We start from the raw sequence: 20,787 nt of genomic DNA on the forward strand, positions 1-20,787 counted from the left end.
GCCTGTTTCTTAGCTCTTAGCTGTCTGTCAACGGCTGGGAAAATGCTATGGGGTAGCTGGGGGAGAGGCTACAACGGAATGTAGACGTCAATCATCTCCCCTCTTCCATACAAAACACTACGCAGCCGCCAAAGATAAGGAGACAGGCATATACACACTGATAGAGAAATCTGCCTGTGATCTATTACTGAGTAGATAAAACACATTGTGTGAACTAGCATGACTGTAATTTTAAAATTAATACTCACTCACATGTATCTGTACACCTACCTATTTGGCTGTACACAACTGCCCACAGTGGTGACTTACAGGCGTTTAGAGGGGGAGGTAGCTTCTATTTTGTGCACTTCCTTATGGGATTGTTTTTGTAATTAATGTGCTTTTTTTTTTTTTCAGCACGATTTTACTCTAGCTTCCCTCTTCTGGTCTGCCTGAAAACTATCCTTGAAGATATGAAAGCAGCAGCTCGGGAGAACTCATATGTGGTTGAAATTTTAATTAGCATCTCCTCTGGATACAGGGTGGCATACCAGGCAGCTCAGAGGTAAAGAAACTGTCTGCCAGTGCTGGAGACGCAGGAGACGAGGGTTCGATGCCTGGGTCGGGAAGATCCCCTGGAGGAGGAAATGGCAACCCACTCTGGCATTCTTGCCTGGAGAATCCCATGGGCAGAGGAGAATGGCAGGCTGTACAGTCCACGGGGTCGCAAAAGAATTGGACATGGCTTAGCGCCTAAACAACAATGTGCCACTCACAAACTCCAGAATTTGGGCAAGAGACTTAGTTCTCTGCCTCTTAGTTTTACCTCCAATAAAACGAGGATCTAGTAACAGTGCCGGCCTCAGAGTGACCATAAGAATTCAACGCCCTCAGGCAGGAGTGGTTCACGGGGGCACGTGTGCTCATTCGCTTCAGTTGTGTCTTGAGTCTTTGCGACTTATGGACTGTAGCCCGCCAGGCTCCTCTGTCCATGGGATTCTCCAGGCAAGAATACTGGAGTGGGTTGCCATTTCCTTCTTCAGGGGATCATCCCGATCCAGGGATTGAACCCACGTCTCCTGCACTGGCGGGTGGATCCTTTCCCACGGAGCCACCTGGGAAGCCCCAGGATTGGGCGTGCTGCTGATAAACTCTGGCTACCTCCTGTAGTGGGTAGATTCACTTTATTTTACTCCTACTTACCCAGCTACTCATTCTGCGAGCCCTATACTCTGTTTTCACACGAGTTACTTGGGAAGAGTCACTGTTTGACAGAAAGCCACATCAGATGGGGAGGGTCTCCTTCTGGGGCTTCATAAGGGGAGAGTTCGGAGGGAGCCAGACCGGCCAAGAGAGATGCCTGCCAGGAACTCAGTGGCTAAAGGGAGCATGTGGGAGACAGGGCGGTACCTGCTAAAAGGGCACCGGAAACAGGGAGACAGCAAAAGCTCTTGTTTCATCATCACTGAACTCTATATTTTAAGAAGGGCATTTCAGAGCTCCGGGTTTATTTCTCATTTGGGACCTGCCTCCTGACTAAGATGAGCCCAGGCAATCTCAAAGGCCTCGCTACTATTCCCTGCGGTGCAGAGGCCCCGGCCCAGGATTCAGGACAAAGGCCAGAGCTTGCAGGCGACTCTCTCCAGCAGCAGGCACGGGGTTAGGGCAGGGAGATGGTAGAGCGGGGCGCCCAGCTCAGGAGCCCCCCTCTCCTCCTCTGAGCCCCAGGGCATGCGGGTCCTCCAGCTGTCTTCCCAAAGTCACGCTGGGAGGCAGAGGCTGGGGGCTGCCCAGTTTGCCCTTTATTCTCACGTGTCACATCTGCACGCATGCAGGGGTCCAGGGGTCCCTGCAGAGAAGAGCTCCTTTGGGTAGAAGGCAGGACAGGTAAGAACCCAAGCTCTCAGCCCCTACCCACAAGTATTGCCAAGTGCATGGGCTCCTGGTCAGACAGACCTGGATTCCAATCCTGTCATCTTTCACAAGTGACCTGTCCGAGGTGTTTGAGCCTCAGTTTCCTTGTCTTTAAAATGGGGCCAACCAGGTTGTTGTGAAGACTGAAGGCAGGAACACGTGCAGGCCACAACAGCCATCACTGCGGACTAAGGTAGGCCCCTCTCTCTCCCGGCGCTCACACTGAAGAAGCCTTTGCCAAGCCTGGGTTGGGGGGTGGGCTGGGCGGCAAGAGAGGCTTCCGCTAAAAGACACAGGACTAGGGAACAAAGAGGGCATCTCGTCCTCCGACAGTGTTCCCAGTCCACTGTCCCCTTGGGACAGTACTACACCTGGGGACTCTCCTGACATTTATTCTGAGGCCCCCACCATTTACCACGTGACTTCTTTCTACCAAAGCCCCCCACACTTCCTATGACCCTAAGAAACTAACAAGGCAGCAACATCTGCCACGTCCATCATGGGGTGCAGAGACACGTCTGACCCCAGCCCAGACTCAGGGCCCAGGCTACTCAGGTTAATTCCTGTGTGACACTGGTCGCTGGCAGGCCCTGAGCCCACGGATGCCCCAAGGGGAAGCTCAGATGCCATCAAAGTGGCCACCATCTCTCGGGCCCACGTCCCTGTGTTTCCTCGTACTTGTCTGGAGTGGCGGGTGGGGTCTGGACGGCAAGCTCCAGTGGCCTGGATGACTCATTTCCTCCTTGGGATCAAGAGCAGGAGTTCCACAAGGAGGGGATGGTGGTGGAGGGGTGCAGTGGGGGACTGGAGGCCTCTGGAAGCAAAACAGCAAGTGAGGCCGCCTCCAGGAGTAAAACGAGATGAAATTCAACCCACACTGACTGAGCACCGGGTACATAAGTTCCTAGGGAAAGAAAAGAGCAAATGAGAGGGAAAGAACTGTTTTCTTTTTTTTTTTTAATCCATTTATTATATACAATATTAAGGCACAACTTTAAGCAGCAAAGGATAGGAAAATCTTTGGCTGACCAACAGGATCAATATTTGCTGTAGGGGACACACCGTCTTCCTGAATTTCCCTGCTCTGTACACAGACCCATCCAGCCGTTGCAGCTCTGGGCTCCCCGGCCCCCAGGACAGACCAGCCATACAAAGATGCCAGAATGTTACATCAGAGTCTGCTGGAGAGAACACAGCACACGCAGCCGGTGGGAAGCGCGGTGGCACCCAGGCCAGTGGAGTTCTGGCCGAGGTGGGTGCCCGACCCGCCTTGCCTCACAGAACGTCCCAGATTCTGCTCCGCAAAAGGGGGAAAACACCTTAAATCAAAGAAAACCACTATGGGTCAGTCTGTTCACATCCCAGTTTGTAATAAATACTTGCAGGTGTCTCTGCGTGAACAGAATTCTAGGTAAACCACATGGAAACAGACCACTGGGTACCAGAACTCCAGGAGCTGATACAAGAGAACGCCGTATATGGGCTCCATCATACTGAAAACAGTGTGTTAATTCTGTGAAGAAGCAAAGTTTCACGACAAAGAAACACCCCGGTTTTGGCCTAATATGACAATAACATGCACTTAAGTCTAACATGGTTTTATGGAATTCCAACTGGAGGCAGACAGATAGCACGAATGTGTGTTTACATCCGTGTGTACGCAGAGATGGCAACATGTATAAGGTGTGACAAGAGAGCAGCTTTTTTTTTTTTAATCCATTGGAAGTTACATGTACTAGTGACTACTGTTTTCCTTTGAAGTGGTCACTCTGAAAGGAGTCCAAAGATGCAGCATGCCCAGGCATATCTTAGGGACTTTTTTTTTTTCTAAAAGAAAGAGCTAAAAGGATGTGACTTACCTTCATCACCCATTTTTACTTATCCAACTGAGTCAATGACTTGGGTTTATTTCCAAACTTAAACCCATTCTCAAAGGATGATGATCCCTCATCTTTAAGGACAACCAGAGGAACATGCCAGGCCCCCAGATCCATCCTAACAGAGGTGTTTACAGAATGTTTCTACTTGGATAGCACTGCAGTCATTGGCAAGAGTCTCACAAGGCAGGGTGAGATGAAACACTTGGATCTTCTGGATATTAAGAAAAGAAACTCGACATACAATCTTAGAGCCACATCTCAGATGTATGCACTGACAATATATACAGGTTTTTTTTTTTTTTTAATGCATGTCTTTAGATACCTTTAAATTACCAAACAAGAAAAGGGGGGGGGATACTACTTAAAAGTGAGAGGAAAAAAAAGACTGCTTATTAGGTCCAGAAGAAATCCATTTACTGAAGTGCTAACCTTTTCATGTTCCCAGCTGATCAGCTTCTGGTAACTTCTTAATGACTCTGCCTATCTTCCATGGAGCCACACACACGGGGACCCACTGAACAACCCTCATGTTGAATGAAGACATTCTAAACACACTGATTAATTAGCAACAAACAAACAAACAAACAAACCACACACACACAGAAGAAGAAGAGAAAAAACATTTGTAAAGCATACACCGCAGCTGCGTCAAGGTTGGGGATAAGCAGGCAGTTGTGGGCAGGATGTTCTGTGTAAAAGGACTCCCTCATATCACGGCCACGGTCCTCCCTGGCTCAGGAGGAGTGTGAGATCACAGGGGGCACACAGAAGCATACCCACCGGCACCAGGGCACATACGCTGGCTGTAGGGCTTTGTTTTGGAAGACACACCTCTCTGCTCACGTGAGCTCCCTGCCTCCAAACCTTGCAACCAGCCACCTACTCTTAGAACCCTGCCTCTTCTGACGTTTGTATTCACACCAGGCTCTGGGACTCAGGATGCAGTGGGGGGAGTTTCTATCATCATCAGCTACCAAGGAGGAATGGAGAAGGAAACGGCCACCCACTCCAGTATTCTTGCCTGGAGAATCCCTGGACAGAGGAGCTTGGTGGGTTACATGCAGTCCATGGGGTCGCAAGAGTCACACACGACTTCCAGACTAAATCACCAGCACTGCAGAGGACGAAGGAGACATCTCTAACTGTTAGCACTCAGCATCACAAGGTCAAAGCCACGAGACAACAAACAGCAGGGGTGGCTGACTGTTCTGCAGGGGGCATTCCGGCACGCCTGGATACCCAACCCAAGTCCTGTGTAGTTAAATGCTCACGTGAGTCCCAAAGAGCAAGCTCCGCAAACCTAAAGACAGAAAGAAGGGCCCCCACTCTCTGCCTCCAACCCAAGTCCCGGGAGGGACATGGCAGCCCTGTCCCACGTGTCCACTTCGAGCAGGCGCAGTGCGACGCTGTGGCTGGCCTCCAACCTGTGGGAAGCCGAAGACAAGCTGAGAAGAAAATGTCAAGGAAAGGCTCTGCACATACTCAGAAATAGTGCCAGAAAGCAGTGACATCACCTGTTCCACACGGTACCCCAGGCGGCACGCGGAAACTGCCAGATGACATGCTCAAGGAGGCGGCAGGGTGACTCCGGCATGTCATCATCACCCAGGGCCTAGGCCTTGACCCTTCACTCTGAGACAGGGCCCAGGAGTTCATGATCAGACACCACACTGGGATGTTCTGGAGGAGGCCCGGCCTCTGGATTACATGCAAGTAAGAGCTTTATAAAACACTTTGTGGCCTAGTGTAACAGTACACAGACTCCCATCTGTAGCTTGTTTATGGGCAGTCCTAGCAGTTCAGAGGGTCAGGGGGATGAAGAAGGAAGCTGTGTGTGTGTGTGCATGTGCACAGACACACACACGGGACAGAGCGGGTCACGGTGTGACACCGAAAGATGCTTATCACCCCCAAGTCAGAGGCAGTCCGGCCTGCGTCAAGGCTGCTCTCCCAAACCCTCGGTCCAGATGCCGGTCTCTCCTGCAGAAGGGACTTGACCTCCCTGAGCCCGTTTCCTCCTCTGTGAAATAAGGATATAAACCTGCCCCTGCTCCCATGTGGTCTGAGGATGCACTGAAAGGTACCCAGTGCTTGCACACAGTTGGCACTAAAAAATGCAGCAAGGATTCTTTTCCAAAGATCCAATGAGATCATGTATCATTAACGGCGAGAACGCACAGCAGGAGTTCAGTATCTGCTTTCTCCTAAAGGCAAGCAAGGCTTCGAGAAATCTACGGAGATGAAGAGCAGTGAGTCCCTTGCTGGGCCGGAAATCTGCCATAAAAGAAGAGATTTCAAAGCTGTAAGTCCCTTTTGTTGCAGAGGAGGCAGGTCAGAAGCAAAAAAGGTGCACAGACACCACAGCACAGTAGAAAAACGGTGACGTCTGTGCATTGTGAGAGTTACCAAGCCTGGCAACTTGGGGGTCCAAGGACAGTCAGCGAGCCTTGTGCCTGCACTGCCAACAAGATGTGCTGGGGCCTAAAGACGAGGCTCTGGCTCTCACCCATTTCTGGGGGACATAGCTCACATTTGGGGTGGCCCAGGCATGGACAGCAGTGGTGGTGGGGCCCTCCTATTTCTAGATACTAATTTTTTCCATTCTCAACATTAATCAGCGGTCAAAAGGTCCTTAAGAGAGTCAGGTGCCATCAACAGAGCCTCATCACTTGTTGAAAGTGAAAGAGAAGAGAGATGGGACGGGGAGCCCTCTGCCCCTCCACCTCAACGTGTCCATACTCGCCACGGCCTTGCACCACCCATGAGGTTCACTGCTCTGGCGGAACCCGGGACTGCTCGGCCCCGCAAAGCCGCTCCGGTTCCTCAGGCTGCACAACCCTCAGTGATGCTTAAAGTGGGGCCACAGAAGGCAACACGTGTGATACACAGAGCCCCCCCACAGAGCCAGGCTTGAGGTGCCTCCCTTCTGCTCATTCTGACCACCAGGCAGCTCCGAGAAGCTCCTGGGCAAAGCCAACAGTTTCCTTCCCTCCACCCACACTCATCACCCTCTTCTACCATGTGGATCTGGGGAGGCTTCACCCAAGTTACAGGGCTCCCCACAGGTGGCCCTTGTGGTAAAGAACCCACCTGCCAAGGCAGGAGACATAAGAAACATGGGTTCGATCCCTGGGTTGGGAAGATCCCTGGGAGGATGGCATGGCAATCCACTCCAGCATTCTTGCCTGGAGAATTGCCATGGACAGAAGAACCTGGCGGGCTAGAGTCCACAGGGTTGCACAGAGTTGGACACGACTGAAGCGACTTAGCAGGCAGGCAGGCACCCAGGTTACACTCCAAAGGCCCACCCTTCAAGGAGCTACCCCAGCCAACTTTCTGAAGTGACATGGTCTTCAGGGCCCCATTTGGGTGGGATGTGAGAAAGTCTCAGATCGTGGGCATGAGGACCTGGGGTGACAAAGATGCCGCTGGCCTGGAGGGAGCAAATTCATCAGGACCCCACAAGGGCATCTGATGGCCTGGCTAGCCTCTTTCCACTGATCCAGCACCTTCCAGGTTTGTAAAGGAAGCTGGCATCTGAGAAGTCAGATGTGAAGCCCTAGAGCACGGGGAAAAGGGGGCCACGACCTCACTCATTCCGGGCTCTCTGACCTGGTGCTTCTGTCTTACTTTGGACCAGTTGCTTCGAACTAAACCCTTGAACAGTCCAACCACACTGTATTGATACTGGCCTATCAGGTTACGAAGCAAGTCCCCAGCAGGGCAGACCTGACCTGCTGACAACCACAGAATCTGCGTGCTCACCAACTACATCCAGAAGGATTCAAGGGGCTGGCAGAGCAGGGGCCACAAACAGTAGCAAGCGGGACAAGGTGTCAGGGGAGATTCTAGATGCCACCAAGTCAAGTGTCCCTTGTTTCCTGGAGGGCAATCCTGAAAGTCTGACCTCAATGGAGCAGTGAGGTGGATACACCAAACTCCACGCAAGAGCCGATGTGAGGGGAGAAAGTGGTGATGGCAGGAGCTGAATGCAGGACGTCACAGTGGCCATGAATCCTCTGTCTCATTGGAGCTGACCAAGTTCACCGTCAGAACGTCAACTGCTGCAGCCCAACTCCTCCAAGGCGGAGGAAGCTGCCAGAAAGACACCAAAAGGCTTTGTCCCACTCGTCACTGTGCATGATGACCGATCAGATACTGCTCTGGCAACCCCCAGAGCGAAGGAACTCTGCAAGGCTTATTACAAGAGGAAAAAAAAAAAGAAGGAAAAAAGGGTAAAATGAAAGAGAATGAAGCAGAGACAGAGATGAACTCAGAGAAGTAGGGGGCGGGGATGAACCCCAAGACCAGAAAGCTCCCATCCTGCTTAGAATATACTGCTCAGTGCAGAAAAGCCAAGAAGGCCCATAACCTCCTGAAAATCCAAACCAATCAGGTACAGAGGTGGAGATGGCCTTTTAAACCCTCCATCACCCCAGACATTTCTCTTCCCTGCCACACCCACATGCATTCACAGGACACATCACGGAGGGCACAGGTGAAATGATGTTATGTCTAGACAGACTACAAGATTTCTAGGAGGTTCTTCTCAAAACAAGCTAAGAGCAAGGAGAATGGGCGTATTCCAAGGAAGATCCATGCTCAGGTTTCTCTGTTTATAACCAGACCATGGGTGTACACAGACCCTCCCCGAGAGGTACATTTTTCTGTACAATGAAAAAATTTCATTTCCTAGATCTTCTTTGTTTCCAAACCTACATGCATCTTCTCTCTTCCACCATAAGCAGTAAAAATCCACGGCATCCTCTTCATCTTCAGTCATGTAGGTCTCCTGTTTTTGTTTTAACATTTATAAAAAGTATTCTCACTAATCTGAAATCCTTATCTGCTCAAACCATCCCTGATTTCCCATCCGCAACCTTCGTGATCTTTCTTTCTCTTTGCCATGTTCCTCGCACCTCAGTGTTCCGCTGTTAAATTCAACAGGGAGCCCAGGGTTAGATGAGAACTTCCATCATCTCCCCGTCGGGGAACTCGGGCTTGTGGAGTAAGTTGCTGACGCGGCCTTTGTGGTCAGGCGACTTTCCGTGGCCGGGAGAGTTCTCTGCCAAACAGAAGGGACGTATCAGTGGCTCGTTCCCCAGGAGGACCACAGGCCTACCCAGCTCTCTCTCAAATGGAACCACTTCAAGTACCACCCATCACCATCAGCACACACAGGTTAAGGCCACAGAGCCCAGCTTTGGTGGACCAAAGCTAAATGCCTGGGCCTGGGATTCAGACACAAAGAACACAACCAGGACATGAAGGGGGAAGTGGGCATTAGGACTTTGTGCGGGGACCTCACCCACCCTGTTCCCCTCCTCTCCTCTAAATTAAAATTATCAAGTGCCTACAATGCGGCTGGTCCCTCCCCGGTTCCCTGCCTTCTCGGCAAAAGAGTATCCCAGGAATTACATCTCCAAAAATCGAGAATATTATGTGTACTTGTTTATTTTGGAGGATGAACACAGGGAATCCCGTTGGAGAAAACAACTCATTTATGCCCAGGAGCCCCCACCTCCTCCAAAGGATTCCCTAGCAGAGGGATCCTCACCCCACGACTTTGAACAGTCCAAAGCCAAGTCTGCTCTCTCCAAGGACATTTCTGGACTTGTTGCAAAACTCCTCCCAACTTGTCTTCTATTAAATGTTTGAAAGCAACTCCTCAGAACTGGCCTGAGTGCTGGGCCAGTTCACCTACCTTAAATCTACCTTCTGCTTCAATCAGGACTGAATCAGTGTCTCCTTCAGTCGACACTGAATCCTTGATGAGTAAACACCCTGAAGGCAACATCTCTGTATCTGATGCTCTTGATGGACCTGGTACCTGGTACCAGGTCCCAAACATACGGGGGGTGGGGGGGGCAGGGCTAATTCCTTAGCATCCCTCGGAGGGTCTGTTTGCACACCTTCTGGGAAGGGCTAGCTATTAAACATCCGCTAAAAGGACAAATGCCAATTTGTTTGCTCTTTCAAATGGTAATAGGTTAGGAGTCTCTACACACATTTTAGGGCTTCCCAGGTGGCACTAGCGGTAAAGAACCTGCCTGCCAATGCAGGAGACGTGAGACTGGGTCAGGAAGAGCCCCTGGAGAAGGAAATGGCAACCCACTTCAGTATTCTTGCCTGGAGGATTCCATGAACAGAGGAGCCTGGCGGGCTACAGTTCACGGAGTCACAAAGAGTCGGACGCGACAGAAGCGACTTAGCACGCAAGCACACAAATTTCAATCCCAGAATAATACAGAGCCTGCAGAGTCTAGGGCATCCCTGGGGGCTCAGATGGTAAAGAATCTGCCTGCACTGCAGAAGACTCAGGTTTGGTCCATGGGTTGGGAAGCTCCCCTGGAGAAGAGAACGGCAACCCACTCTAGTATTCTTGCCTGGAGAATCCCATGGATGGAGGAGCCTGGTGGGCTACAGTCCATAGAATTGCAAAGAGTCAGACACAACTGAGCGACTAACCATACCACAGAAAGTGAAATCACTCAGTCATGTCCAACTCTTTGCGACCCTGTGGACTACAGCATACCAGGCTCCTCCGTCCAGGCAAGAATACTGGAGTGGGTTGCCATTTCCTTCTCCAATCATACCATAAGATAACCCATAAGCGAGAGTAGGTTGGTAGCCCGGCTCCCTCCCCAGCTCAATAGAAGCCCCTCCCCCACCCGACAGGATAGGGGGCTCTATGGAGCGTGAGAGCAGGTGGAGACCTCGTACCCAGTTTTTCTGCTGCGCCCTTGGCCGCTGGGTGCTTCAGCACGGGGCTGTTGGAAGGGGTCCCGCTGAGCCTGCTGCGCGTGGGCAGGGAGGCCACGCCGGGCCAGAAGAGCTCAGCACTCTTGTCGGTCTGCGTGCTGCTGTCCTTGCTGCCTGTCTTGGCATGGGCACTGCTGGCCGACGTGCCGGGGGCTGGGGGCGACAGCGTGGTGGCAGAGGGGGTGGGCAGCACAGGGGTGGACGCATGGTCGTGGTGCTCCTTCCCCAGCAGCAGCCCTGCGGGTGGAAGAACAGCTTCTTCAGTGTCGCGCCTCAAGAAGCAAGACCCATCAGCTGGGCAGGGATACAGACGCCAAAGGGAACGGACGTCTGTACAAGGCTGGGGAGCCGTGAACTGGGAGATCAGGACTGACACACATACACCACCTAGGTGGCACTTGTGGTCAAGAATCCGCCTGCCAGTGCAGGCGATGCAGGAGACTTGGGTTTGATCCCTAGGTCGGGAAGATCCCCTGAAGGAGGGCATGGCTACCCACTCCACTATTCTTGACTGGAAAATCTCATGGACAGAGGAGCTTGGCAGGCTGCAGAGCACGGGGTTGCAAAGAGTCAGACATGACTGAGCTTACACACACGTGTGTAAAAGAGGCAGCTAGTGGAAACCTGCTGTATAGCACAGGAGCCCTGTGCTCTGTGGATGGGATGGGATGGGGGTCACAGTGGGAAGGGGGCCCAAGGGGGAGGGATTATATGTATATGGATGGCTGATTCACTCTCCTGTAGAGCAGAAACTAACACAACATTATAAGACCAACTGCGTTGCCAACAAAGGTCCATCAAGTCAAGGCTATGATTTTTCCAGTAGTCATGTATAGATGTGAGAGTTGGACTATAAAGAAAGCTGAGCACAGAAGAATTGATGCTTTTGAACTGTGATGCTGAAGACTATTAAGAATCCCTCGGACTGAAAGGAGATCTAACCAGTCCATCCTAAAGGAGATCAGTCCTGGGTGTTCACCGGAGGCACTGATGTTGAAGCTGAAACTCCAATACTTTGGCCACCTGATGCAAAGAGCTGACTCACTGGAAAAGACCCGGATGCTGGGAAAGATTCAAAGTGGGAGGAGAAGGGGACGACAGAGAATGAGATGGTTGGATGGCATCACCGACTCAATGGACATGAGTTTGAGAAAACTCTGAGAGCTGGTGATGGACAGGGAGGCCTGGCGTGCTGCAGTCCATGGAGTCACAAAGAGTCGGACATGACTGAGCAACTGAACTGAACTGAATACCCCAATTAAAAACCAAAAACAAAAAACCTAGCATGGGGCAGGGGAGGAGCTGTCACATAAACTGGTTATAATGTCAGATGACAAATGATAAGATACTACTATTCTGAGGATGCTATGGAAAGAAGGGAGAAGAGATGCCTTACAGGCAGAGTGTTGAGGGGCAGGGGCACTCTGCAAGGCTTTCTGGAGACAATGCTTTCTTTCTGTATGCAGCCCAAGAGGGCTAGTCCTGAGCAGTGGCAGCCTGTATCGGCTTCTCTGCTCCTAGACACAGCCCTGTTGGCTTGCTGCTTGCTTAACAGCCCCCAACTCCACTCTTCTCTGGTAATGAATTATCTCCCCAGGGCCTGGGTCAAGACAAGCATGCCTCCTGGTCACGGCAACAGAGTTGTGTACAATATTCCCCAGAGAGCTTCTTGTGATGAAGAGCCATGTCCTCCAAGAGGAAGGAAGCCAGCTGGGTTCCTGCGGAGGGCCGCTGGAACCCACCTGTCCCAAGACCAAAGTGTCCGGGGTGGGAAGAGGGCGGCTGGCTGGGCAAAAGGGAGGTGTGATGTGCCCCGTTTCCTCAATGTCTTTCTGCGAGCTGGACAGCACAGCAATTGTTCTAATTGTGAAATACGGCCCTCGTTCTACACCAGCCTACACAAAATGCAGTAACCACAATCAAGTGTCTGTTCATTTAACGAAGTTCACAGTCTCCTTGCTAGGGCTATTTCAGGTTGCCCATTCATAATGCAACACAACTCAATCCAGTCTGTCTACAGTGATGCTTCTCAACATGTTCACACACATATCAATTACTTGCATATAGTTAAGATGAAGATTCAAGTCAGCGGGGGACCTCGAGCTTCCGTTTCTCTAATAAGCTCCCAAGCGATACTGGTGGTGCTGGCCCACAGACCACACCTTGAGGAGCAAGAAGCCTTGACTAGGTGCTTCCCAGACATCGTCTCACTTCCTATGAGGTAGGTCCTGTTGCTATCTTTTGTTTTACAGAAAAGGAAATGGCCGAAATTAGCGTCTCACCGTTGAGAAGTAGCAGAAATGGCATTTGAAGCCAGAGGTGCCTGCCTTTAAGTCTACTTTCTGTCCTCTTCCACCTCATCACCCTACCCCTGCGTGGAGAGCCACAGTCTAGTGAGGATGCTCCTGTGCAACTAAGCCACTGGCCGGTCATCTCACCTGCGAGCCCGAGCCATCAGAAAGGGATATGTTATCACCTCCACCTCCTTCCAGAGCTCCTCAGACAAGACACCGTGGGAACACTGCGGGGCCTGTGCAGGAGGTCTGTGAGAATTGAACCTGTGCCTCCCTCTGCAGTGGGAGGGCTCCACTGTCTTGTGACATGTGGATGTTGATCACAGTAAGGAGGGGGAATACGAGTGTGGAGAACACAGGAGCTCTTCCTGCAGCTGAGTCCTCCGCTTCCAGGCCTGGCTGAGGCACATCAAATGCTAGGGCTACGGGCACAGCCCCCATGGAAATATCTGCCTGGCTGGATGTCACAGACAGGCTTCTGCCAGAGAGGTTTCTGTGGGAGCTGAGCACGTGCTGAGTCCCCTCTCAAGTCCACATGAGCACTGCTGCTGAGGCTCTCTAAATGGGGAGGGGAGCTAAGAGTCCTTGGGAGGGGCTTTGAAGATCCCAGCTGCTGTCCACATGCCTCTTCTTTGAAGTGCATTTCCTTGGAGGGCAGGGGCTCCAGAAGTAACCCATGGGGGGATTTCAAACGGAGATAATGGCTGGGTGCCTTTGATTCTCCCCCAAGTCTGTCAGCTTCCTCCTGGAAGCTCTTATCTCCTTTGACATGAAGCAGCCAGGCTCCTCCACTGTCCTGGGCTAACAAAAACAGGCTCTCAGCTCCATGGATAAACAAAACACACTCTGACCCAGGGAAATGCATCAAAGAAGGGCCAGGCCCCTGGGGCTGCAGAGTCAGGGACAAGAGCGGAAGACTTGTGACCGGGAGTGCTGCCTGTGACCTGGGCAGCTGTCTCATCCTCTCTGACTCAGCGAGCTGGGCTGCTGGTCCCCATCACCCTAGGATACCAGTTCATGGCTATGACTGTGTTTGCAGAATGCTCTTCCAAACTCTGCCTGTGCAACAACAACCCAACAAAATACCACCAGCAGCCCCTTATAAGAGAGCACTGCTTGCAAAGTGCTTTCTCTCCAGTATGTCATTTTGGCCTTGCAATGACCCCATGAGGTACAGCAGGAAAGACACCTCTAGACACCACAAGCAGAGGTGGAATAGTCCTACCACTGGTTTGGGGCAGAACCAAGTTCAGAGGCCTGAAGTCTCAAAGTCGTCTTCCTACTAAAAATTTTTATAGTGTAAGACACCTTAGCTTTCAGTCATAATGATAATGATTATGATGTGAGTCAACTCATGGCTAACAGTGACTCTGGTGGGGTGCCCTTTGCTTCCACCACCAAAGTATGATGCATTATCCTTTCCACACCTCCACTGGAGACTCCTGGACACTCACAGGCAATTTTGGCTCAGTCTCTTATGGGGTCACTGCTCCTTTCTCCTGGGTCCTGGTGCACACAAGGTTTTGTCTGTGCCCTCCAAGAGTCTGTTTCCCCAGTCCTGTGGAAGTTCTGCAATCAAATCCCACTGGCCTTCAAAGTCAAATTCCCTGGGGGTTCTCAGTCCTTTTGCCAGATCCCCAGGTTGGGAAATCTGGTGTGGGTCCCAGAACTTTCGCAACAGTGCAAAAACTTCTTTGGTATTAACTGTTCTCCAGCTTGTGGGTTGTCTGCTGGGTGGTTCTGTGGTGGGGTTCACACCCCACACCTCCCAGGTCTGCTGCAGCCAGAGCTCCTGTTCTCGTGGCAGGCAACTGGTGACCCATGCCCCACCCATCACAGCAAGACTCATATTCCCCCACAGCCAGTCCCTCCCATCAGGAAGCTTCCACAAGCCTCTTATCTTCATCCATCAGAGGGCAGACAGAATGGAAACCACAGTCACAGAAAACTAACCAAACCGATCACGAGGATCACAGCCTTCTCTAACTCAATGAAACTATGAGCCATGCTGTGCAGGGTCACCCAAGACTGACAGGTCATGGTGGAGAGTTCTGACAAAACATGGTCCACTGGAGAGTGAATGGCAAACCATTTCAGTATACTTCAGAAGAATGCTGAGAAGAACCATATGAACAGTATGAAAAAGCAAAAGGTATGACACTGAAAGACGAACTCCCCAGGTCTGTAGGTGCCCAATACGCTACTGGAAAAGACTGGAGAAATAGCTCCAGAAAGAATGAAGAGGTTGAGCCAAAGTGGAAACAATACCCATTTGTGGATATGACTGGTGTTGGAAGTAAAGTCCTATGTTGTAAAGAGCAATACTGCTTAGAAACCTGGAATGTTAGGTTCATGAATCAAAGTAAATCGGAAGTGGTAAAACAGGAGATAGCAACAGTGAATATTGACATTTTAGGAATCAGTGAACTAAAAAGGACCAAATTGGGCAAATTTAATTCAGATGACCATTACATCTACTACTGTGGCAAAAATCCCTTAGTAGAAATGGAGTAGCCCTCATAGTCAACAAAAGAGTCCAAAATGCAGTACTTGGGTGCAATGTCAAAAATGAGATTTTTTTTTGTTCATTTCTGAGGCAAGCCATTCAATATCACAGTGACCCAAGTCTATGTCCCAACCACAAATGCCAAAGAAGCTAAAGTTGAATGGATCTATGAGGACCTACAAGAACTAGAACTAAAACCAAAAAAAAAAGTCTTTTTCATCATAGGGGACTGGAATGCAAAAGTAGGAAGTCAACAGATACCTGAAGTAACACACAACTTTGGTCTTGGAGTACCAAATGAAGCAGGGCAAAGGCTAACAGTTTTGTCAGGACAATGTACTGCTCATAGCAAACACCCTGTTCCAATAACACAAGAGGTGACTCTACACATGGCCATCACCAGATGGTCAACACCAAAATCAGACTGATTATATTCTTTGCAGACAAAGATGGAGAAGCTATATACAGTCAGCAAAACAAGACCAGGAGCTGACTGTGGCTCAGATCATGAACTCCTTATTGCCAAATTCAGACTTAAATTGAAGAAAGTAGGGAAAACCACTAAACCATTCAGGTATGACTTAAATCAAATCCATTACGAATATACAGTGGAAGTGAGAAATACTCAAGGGATACGATCGGATAGAAAAGAGTGCCTTAAGAACTACTGACAGGGGTTTGTAACACTGTGTAGGAGGTGGTGATCAAAACTATCTCCAAGAAGGAGAAATGCAAAAAGGCAAAATGGTTGTCTGAGGAGGCCTTACAAATAGCTGAGAAAAGAAGAGAAGCTAAAGGCAAAGGAGAAAAGGAAAGATATACCCATTTGAATGCAGAGTTCCAAAGAATAGCAAGGAGAGATAAGAAAGCCTTCCTCAGTGATCAATGCATAGAAATAGAGGAAAACAATAGAATGGGAAAGACTAGAGATCTCTCCAAGAAAATTAGAAATGGTAAGGGACCATTTCATGCAAAGATGGGCACAATAAATTACAGAAACAGTATGGACTTAACAGAAACAGAAGATATTAAGAAGAGGTGGCAAGAATACACAGAACTAATATACAAAAAAGATCTTAATGACCCAGATAACCACGATGGTGTGACCACTCACCTAGAGCCAGACATCTTAGAGTGCGAAGTCAAGTGGGCCTTAGGAAGCATCAAAGATAAATAAAGCTGGTGGAGGTGATGGAATTTCAGGTGAGCTATTTCAAATCCTAAAAGATGCTGCTGTGAAAGTGCTGCGAGCCAGCAAATATGGAAAACTCAGCAGTGGCTACAGAACTGGTAAAGGTCAGTTTTCATTCCAATCCCAAAAAAGGCAAGGCCAAAGAATGTTCAAACTACCACATAATCGCACTCATCCCACATGCTAGCAAAGCAATGCTCAAAATTCTCAAAGCTAGGTTTTAATAGTACATGAACCGAGAACTTCCAGATGTTCAAGTTGGACTTAGAAAAGGCAGAGGAACCAGAGATCAAATTGCCAACATCCTTTGGATCATCAAAAATGCAAGAGAATTCCAGAAAAACATCTATTTATGTTTCATTGACTACTTAAGTCAAAGACTAAAGCCTTCGACTGTTTGGATTACAACAAACTGTGGAAAATTCGTCAAGAGATGGGAATTCCAAACCACCTGACCTGCCTCCTGAGAAATCTGTATGCAGATAAAGAAGCAACAGTTAGAACCAGACATGGAACAATGGACTGGTTCCAAATTGGGAAAGGAGTACGTCAAGGCTGTATACTGTCACCTTGCTTATTTAACTTACATGCAGAGTACATCATGAGAAAAGCCGGGCTGGATGAAGCACAAGCTGGAAGCAAAACTGCCGAGAAAAATATCAATAACCTCAGATATGCAGATGACACCACCTTGACGGCAGAAAGTGAAGAAGAACTGAAGAGCCTCTTGAGGAAAGTGAAAGAGGGGAGTGAAAAGTTGGTTTAAAGCTCAACATTCAGAAAACTAAGATCATGCCATCTGGTCCCATCATTTCATGGCAAATAGATGGGGAAACAATGGCAACAGTGACAGACTTTATTTTCTTGGGCTTCAAAATCACTGCAGATGGTGACTGCAGCCATGAAATTAAGTTGCTTGCTCCTTGGAAGAAAAGCTACGACAAGCCTAGACAGCATACTACAAAGCAGTCATATTACTTTGCCGACAAAGGTCCATATAGTCAAAGCTATGGTTTTTCCAATCATCCACTCATGTATGGATGTGAGAATTGGACCATAAAGAAAGCTGAGTGCTGAAGAACTGATGCTTTTGAACTGTGGTGCTGGAGATGACTCTTGAAAGTCCCTTGGTCAGCAAGGACATCAGAGCAGTCAATCCTAAAGGAAATCACTTCTGAATACTCACTGGAAGGGCTGATGCTTAAGTTGAAGCCCCAATACTTTGGCCACCTGATGGGAAGGTCTTTTCATTAGAAAAGGCTCTGATGCTGGGAAAGATTGACAGCAAGAGGAGAAGGGGACTACAGAAAATGAGATGGCTGGATGGTATCACCGAGCTCATGGAAATGAGTTTGAGCCAAGTTCTGGGAGATTGTGAAAGACAGGGAAGCCTGGTGTGCTGCAGTCCACGGGGTCACAAAGAGTTGCACACAACTGAGCGAGGGAACCGAACTTCACATGTGAGTAAACTGAGACTTGGAGATACTCAAAATTCCTGTTTTCACAAGGGGGTCTGAACTCCATTGGCCAACTGAGGTGCCTCAGTGTTTATGTGCCTCCTGCTCTTCAGAGGCTCACATGAGGAGTGGAGGGTCTCACCTATGCGGGGGTGGGGCTTGCCTGGGGGTGAGTGGGGCTCACTTACGGAGGGAGGACCTTGCCTGAGGGGGTGGGGCTCATCTGCAGAGGGGCATGGGTTGCTTGGGGAGGGGTGGGGCTTGTTGAGGGGGTGGGGCTCACCTGCAGAAGGGCAGGGCTTGCTTGGGGAGGGGCAGGGCTTGTTGAGGGGTGGGGCTCACCTGCAGAGAGGCAGGGCTTGCTTGGGAGGGGCGGGGCTTGTTGAGGGGGTGGGTCTCTCTGCAGAGGGGCAGGGGTTGCTTGGGAGGGGCGGGGCTTGTTGAGGGGGTGGGGCTCTCTGCAGAGGGGCAGGGCTTGCTTGGGGAGGGGCAGGGCTTGCTTGGGGAGGGGCAGGGCTTGTTGAGGGGGTGGGGCTCTCTGCAGAGGGGCAGGGCTTGCTTGGGGAGGGGCAGGGCTTGCTTGGGGAGGGGCAGGGCTTGTTGAGGGCGTGGCGCTCACCTATGCTCCCCTTCCAGGTCTTCTCCTCCTTTTTCTCCTCAGCCAACTGGCTGCTAGTGAGCGAGGTCTGGCGGGAGTGAGTCCCGGTGGCTGCTGCAATGGATGGCACAGAGCGGGCGGGTCTCAGGCTGGAGGAGTCCGTCTTCCCGGCATCTTTACGGGATCGCTGTTGAAGGACCTTAATCATGGCGTCCTTCTCTATGATTTTGGCATGGAGATTTTTAATACTGTGTAAGAAAACAGAACAGTCATGATCAAAATCCATGGAATGACAGGGATATTTATATTTCTCTCAGGACCCCACAGATTTTAACTATAATTCCAAGGACAGAGTTAATTGCCGCTTGAGTCTTCAGTTACAATCTCCATTGTAGAAGACTGATCTTTTATAGTACCTGAAAAGGGGGCACCTTCTCTGGCCCCTTAGGAGGCTCTGGGACCCTGAGGACACACAGTTTGAGGGCCTGTGGCCACCTGGCAGGGACCTCTTGGCTGAAGTGTGTCTAGAAGCCTGGCAGTGGGAAGGGCGCGAGGAACTACAGGGAAACACACACAAACTCAAGCCTCACACAGGGTAGGCTGCTCACGAGAGTCAATTTGCCTATTTTCTGAGCGGGGTGGTGGGGGGGATGAGGGGGGGTGGGGTGGGCAGGAAATGGACAAGTTTTCTGTGAGATGATGTTTTCCTCCCTGAAGGTCAAAGATGAGAATTAGGAGACACGCGAGTTCTTTTTCACAACCTAAGTAGTAACTTGCTGAGCTTATCAACGACTCAGCCACGCAGTTCTATTTTCACAGAATGAGAAGCTCGGCTTCCCAGGGCTTGACGGAGAGGGCTGGGGGTGGGTGGCAGGCTAGCTCTGCGATGTCACAAAGCCTGCTGGAGGACTTCTTGTTTACTTCAGGAGAAAAACACATTAGCTACATATGTTATTACTGGCTGGAATATATAAATACTGGCTCAAAAACTCTGAGACTCTGGCATATGATGGTTCCCTCTGTCCAGCTGATAATGTCGACTAGGCTGTTGAGACAGACACCCAGAAAACACATGGGCTTCTAAATTCTTATTAGCCTCCACCTAAATATCTGCATCTGACATGAAATTAGTTCCCAGAGACCTCGGGCTCCAGGCCCCTTGTTAACAGGACTCTTTCCCTGGAATGAGGACTGGGAGGGCTCAAGCTGAAGGGCTATCTAGAACGGGAAAGGGCTGGAGATGAGTGCACACAGTGGGCTGGTGGCCCCGCCGGGCTCGTGAGGGGTGGCAGGCGTGGGGCCCGAGGGCTGGGCACGGCCGTCCCTTACGTGTACTCCATGTCCTGACACCTCCTGGTGGCCTGCACCACCTCCTCCTCCTCCTGCCAGATGTGGGCCTCCAGTGAGCTCTCGCCATAGCTGCCATTCCTCGAGTGGTTGACGATCGTGGTGTCCCTGGCAACACAGGACACACACACAGACTGATGTCAGTCAGTTCTCTCCCTGAACCGCTAGAACGAAGCTAGTATCTAAGGAACATAAAATGCAAAATTCCAAATTCCCTGCCCTTTCTACCAACGATCCTGAATCACAAGCGACGTGGTGTGTGCTGAATACAGACACTGTCTACTTACAGGTGTAAGGGCAAGTGTCTCCTAGCATGTGGACACCGGATAGTATCATGTCAGTTAGTATGGCCGTGCTTGTGCTCTTTCACACTTCTCCTTTCTTACCTTCTCAACCAGCATTCAGGTGTCATTCTATTTCTCCCCCATTTAGGAGCTATCTCAGTGTTTACAGTAAATGGGGACTCAGGAAATCCCTGAGATGGAGACTGGTCCTCCTGGATAGCAAGGCCCTGGCTGGAGTCCCCTCCACGCTTACGTCCAGCTCGCTTCTCCTGTGAGCTCCTGCCTAGGATTCAGGTCCGTTCAGTGTGACAACCGTGCTGGGCAGCAGGACACAAACGTGAAGAAGACACACCCTATGTCCTGGCAAAGTCCAGTCGAGGGGGTGGAGTCGGGGAGGGACAGACAGAGGGAGACTGCAAAGCAGTGCAGCTGGCGGCAGGTGCCTGGCTGGAAACAGCCGCTCAAAGGGGACTGCTCTCCTGTCTCTGCTTCTGTCAATATAGTTACTCCTAACAGGGCTTCCCTGGTGCCTCAGACGGTAAAGAATCTGCCTGCAATGCATGAGACCCGGGTT

At 50.4% G+C, this 20,787-nt stretch overlaps 1 protein-coding gene across 5 annotated transcripts in view; it reads right to left on the minus strand.

Moving 5' to 3' along the window:
• Nucleotides 1-2,835: 2,835 nt before the first annotated feature.
• Nucleotides 2,836-20,787, minus strand: part of AMOTL1 (angiomotin like 1) — a 164,819-nt gene continuing 146,867 nt past the window's right edge. For all 5 annotated transcript variants that reach the window (XM_069555110.2, XM_069555111.1, XM_069555112.1 and 2 more), the window contains 4 exons: nt 19,912-20,037; nt 18,604-18,830; nt 10,497-10,772; nt 2,836-8,838 (listed from right to left, as the gene is read on the minus strand). In XM_069555110.2, coding sequence (XP_069411211.1) covers nt 8,732-8,838; nt 10,497-10,772; nt 18,604-18,830; nt 19,912-20,037 — 736 coding nt within the window. In that variant the 3' untranslated portion in view covers nt 2,836-8,731. The remainder of the gene's footprint in view (nt 8,839-10,496; nt 10,773-18,603; nt 18,831-19,911; nt 20,038-20,787) is intronic.

The sequence above is a fragment of the Ovis canadensis genome, chromosome 15 (assembly GCF_042477335.2).
Source record: "Ovis canadensis isolate MfBH-ARS-UI-01 breed Bighorn chromosome 15, ARS-UI_OviCan_v2, whole genome shotgun sequence".
Taxonomy (NCBI): Eukaryota; Metazoa; Chordata; class Mammalia; order Artiodactyla; family Bovidae; genus Ovis; species Ovis canadensis.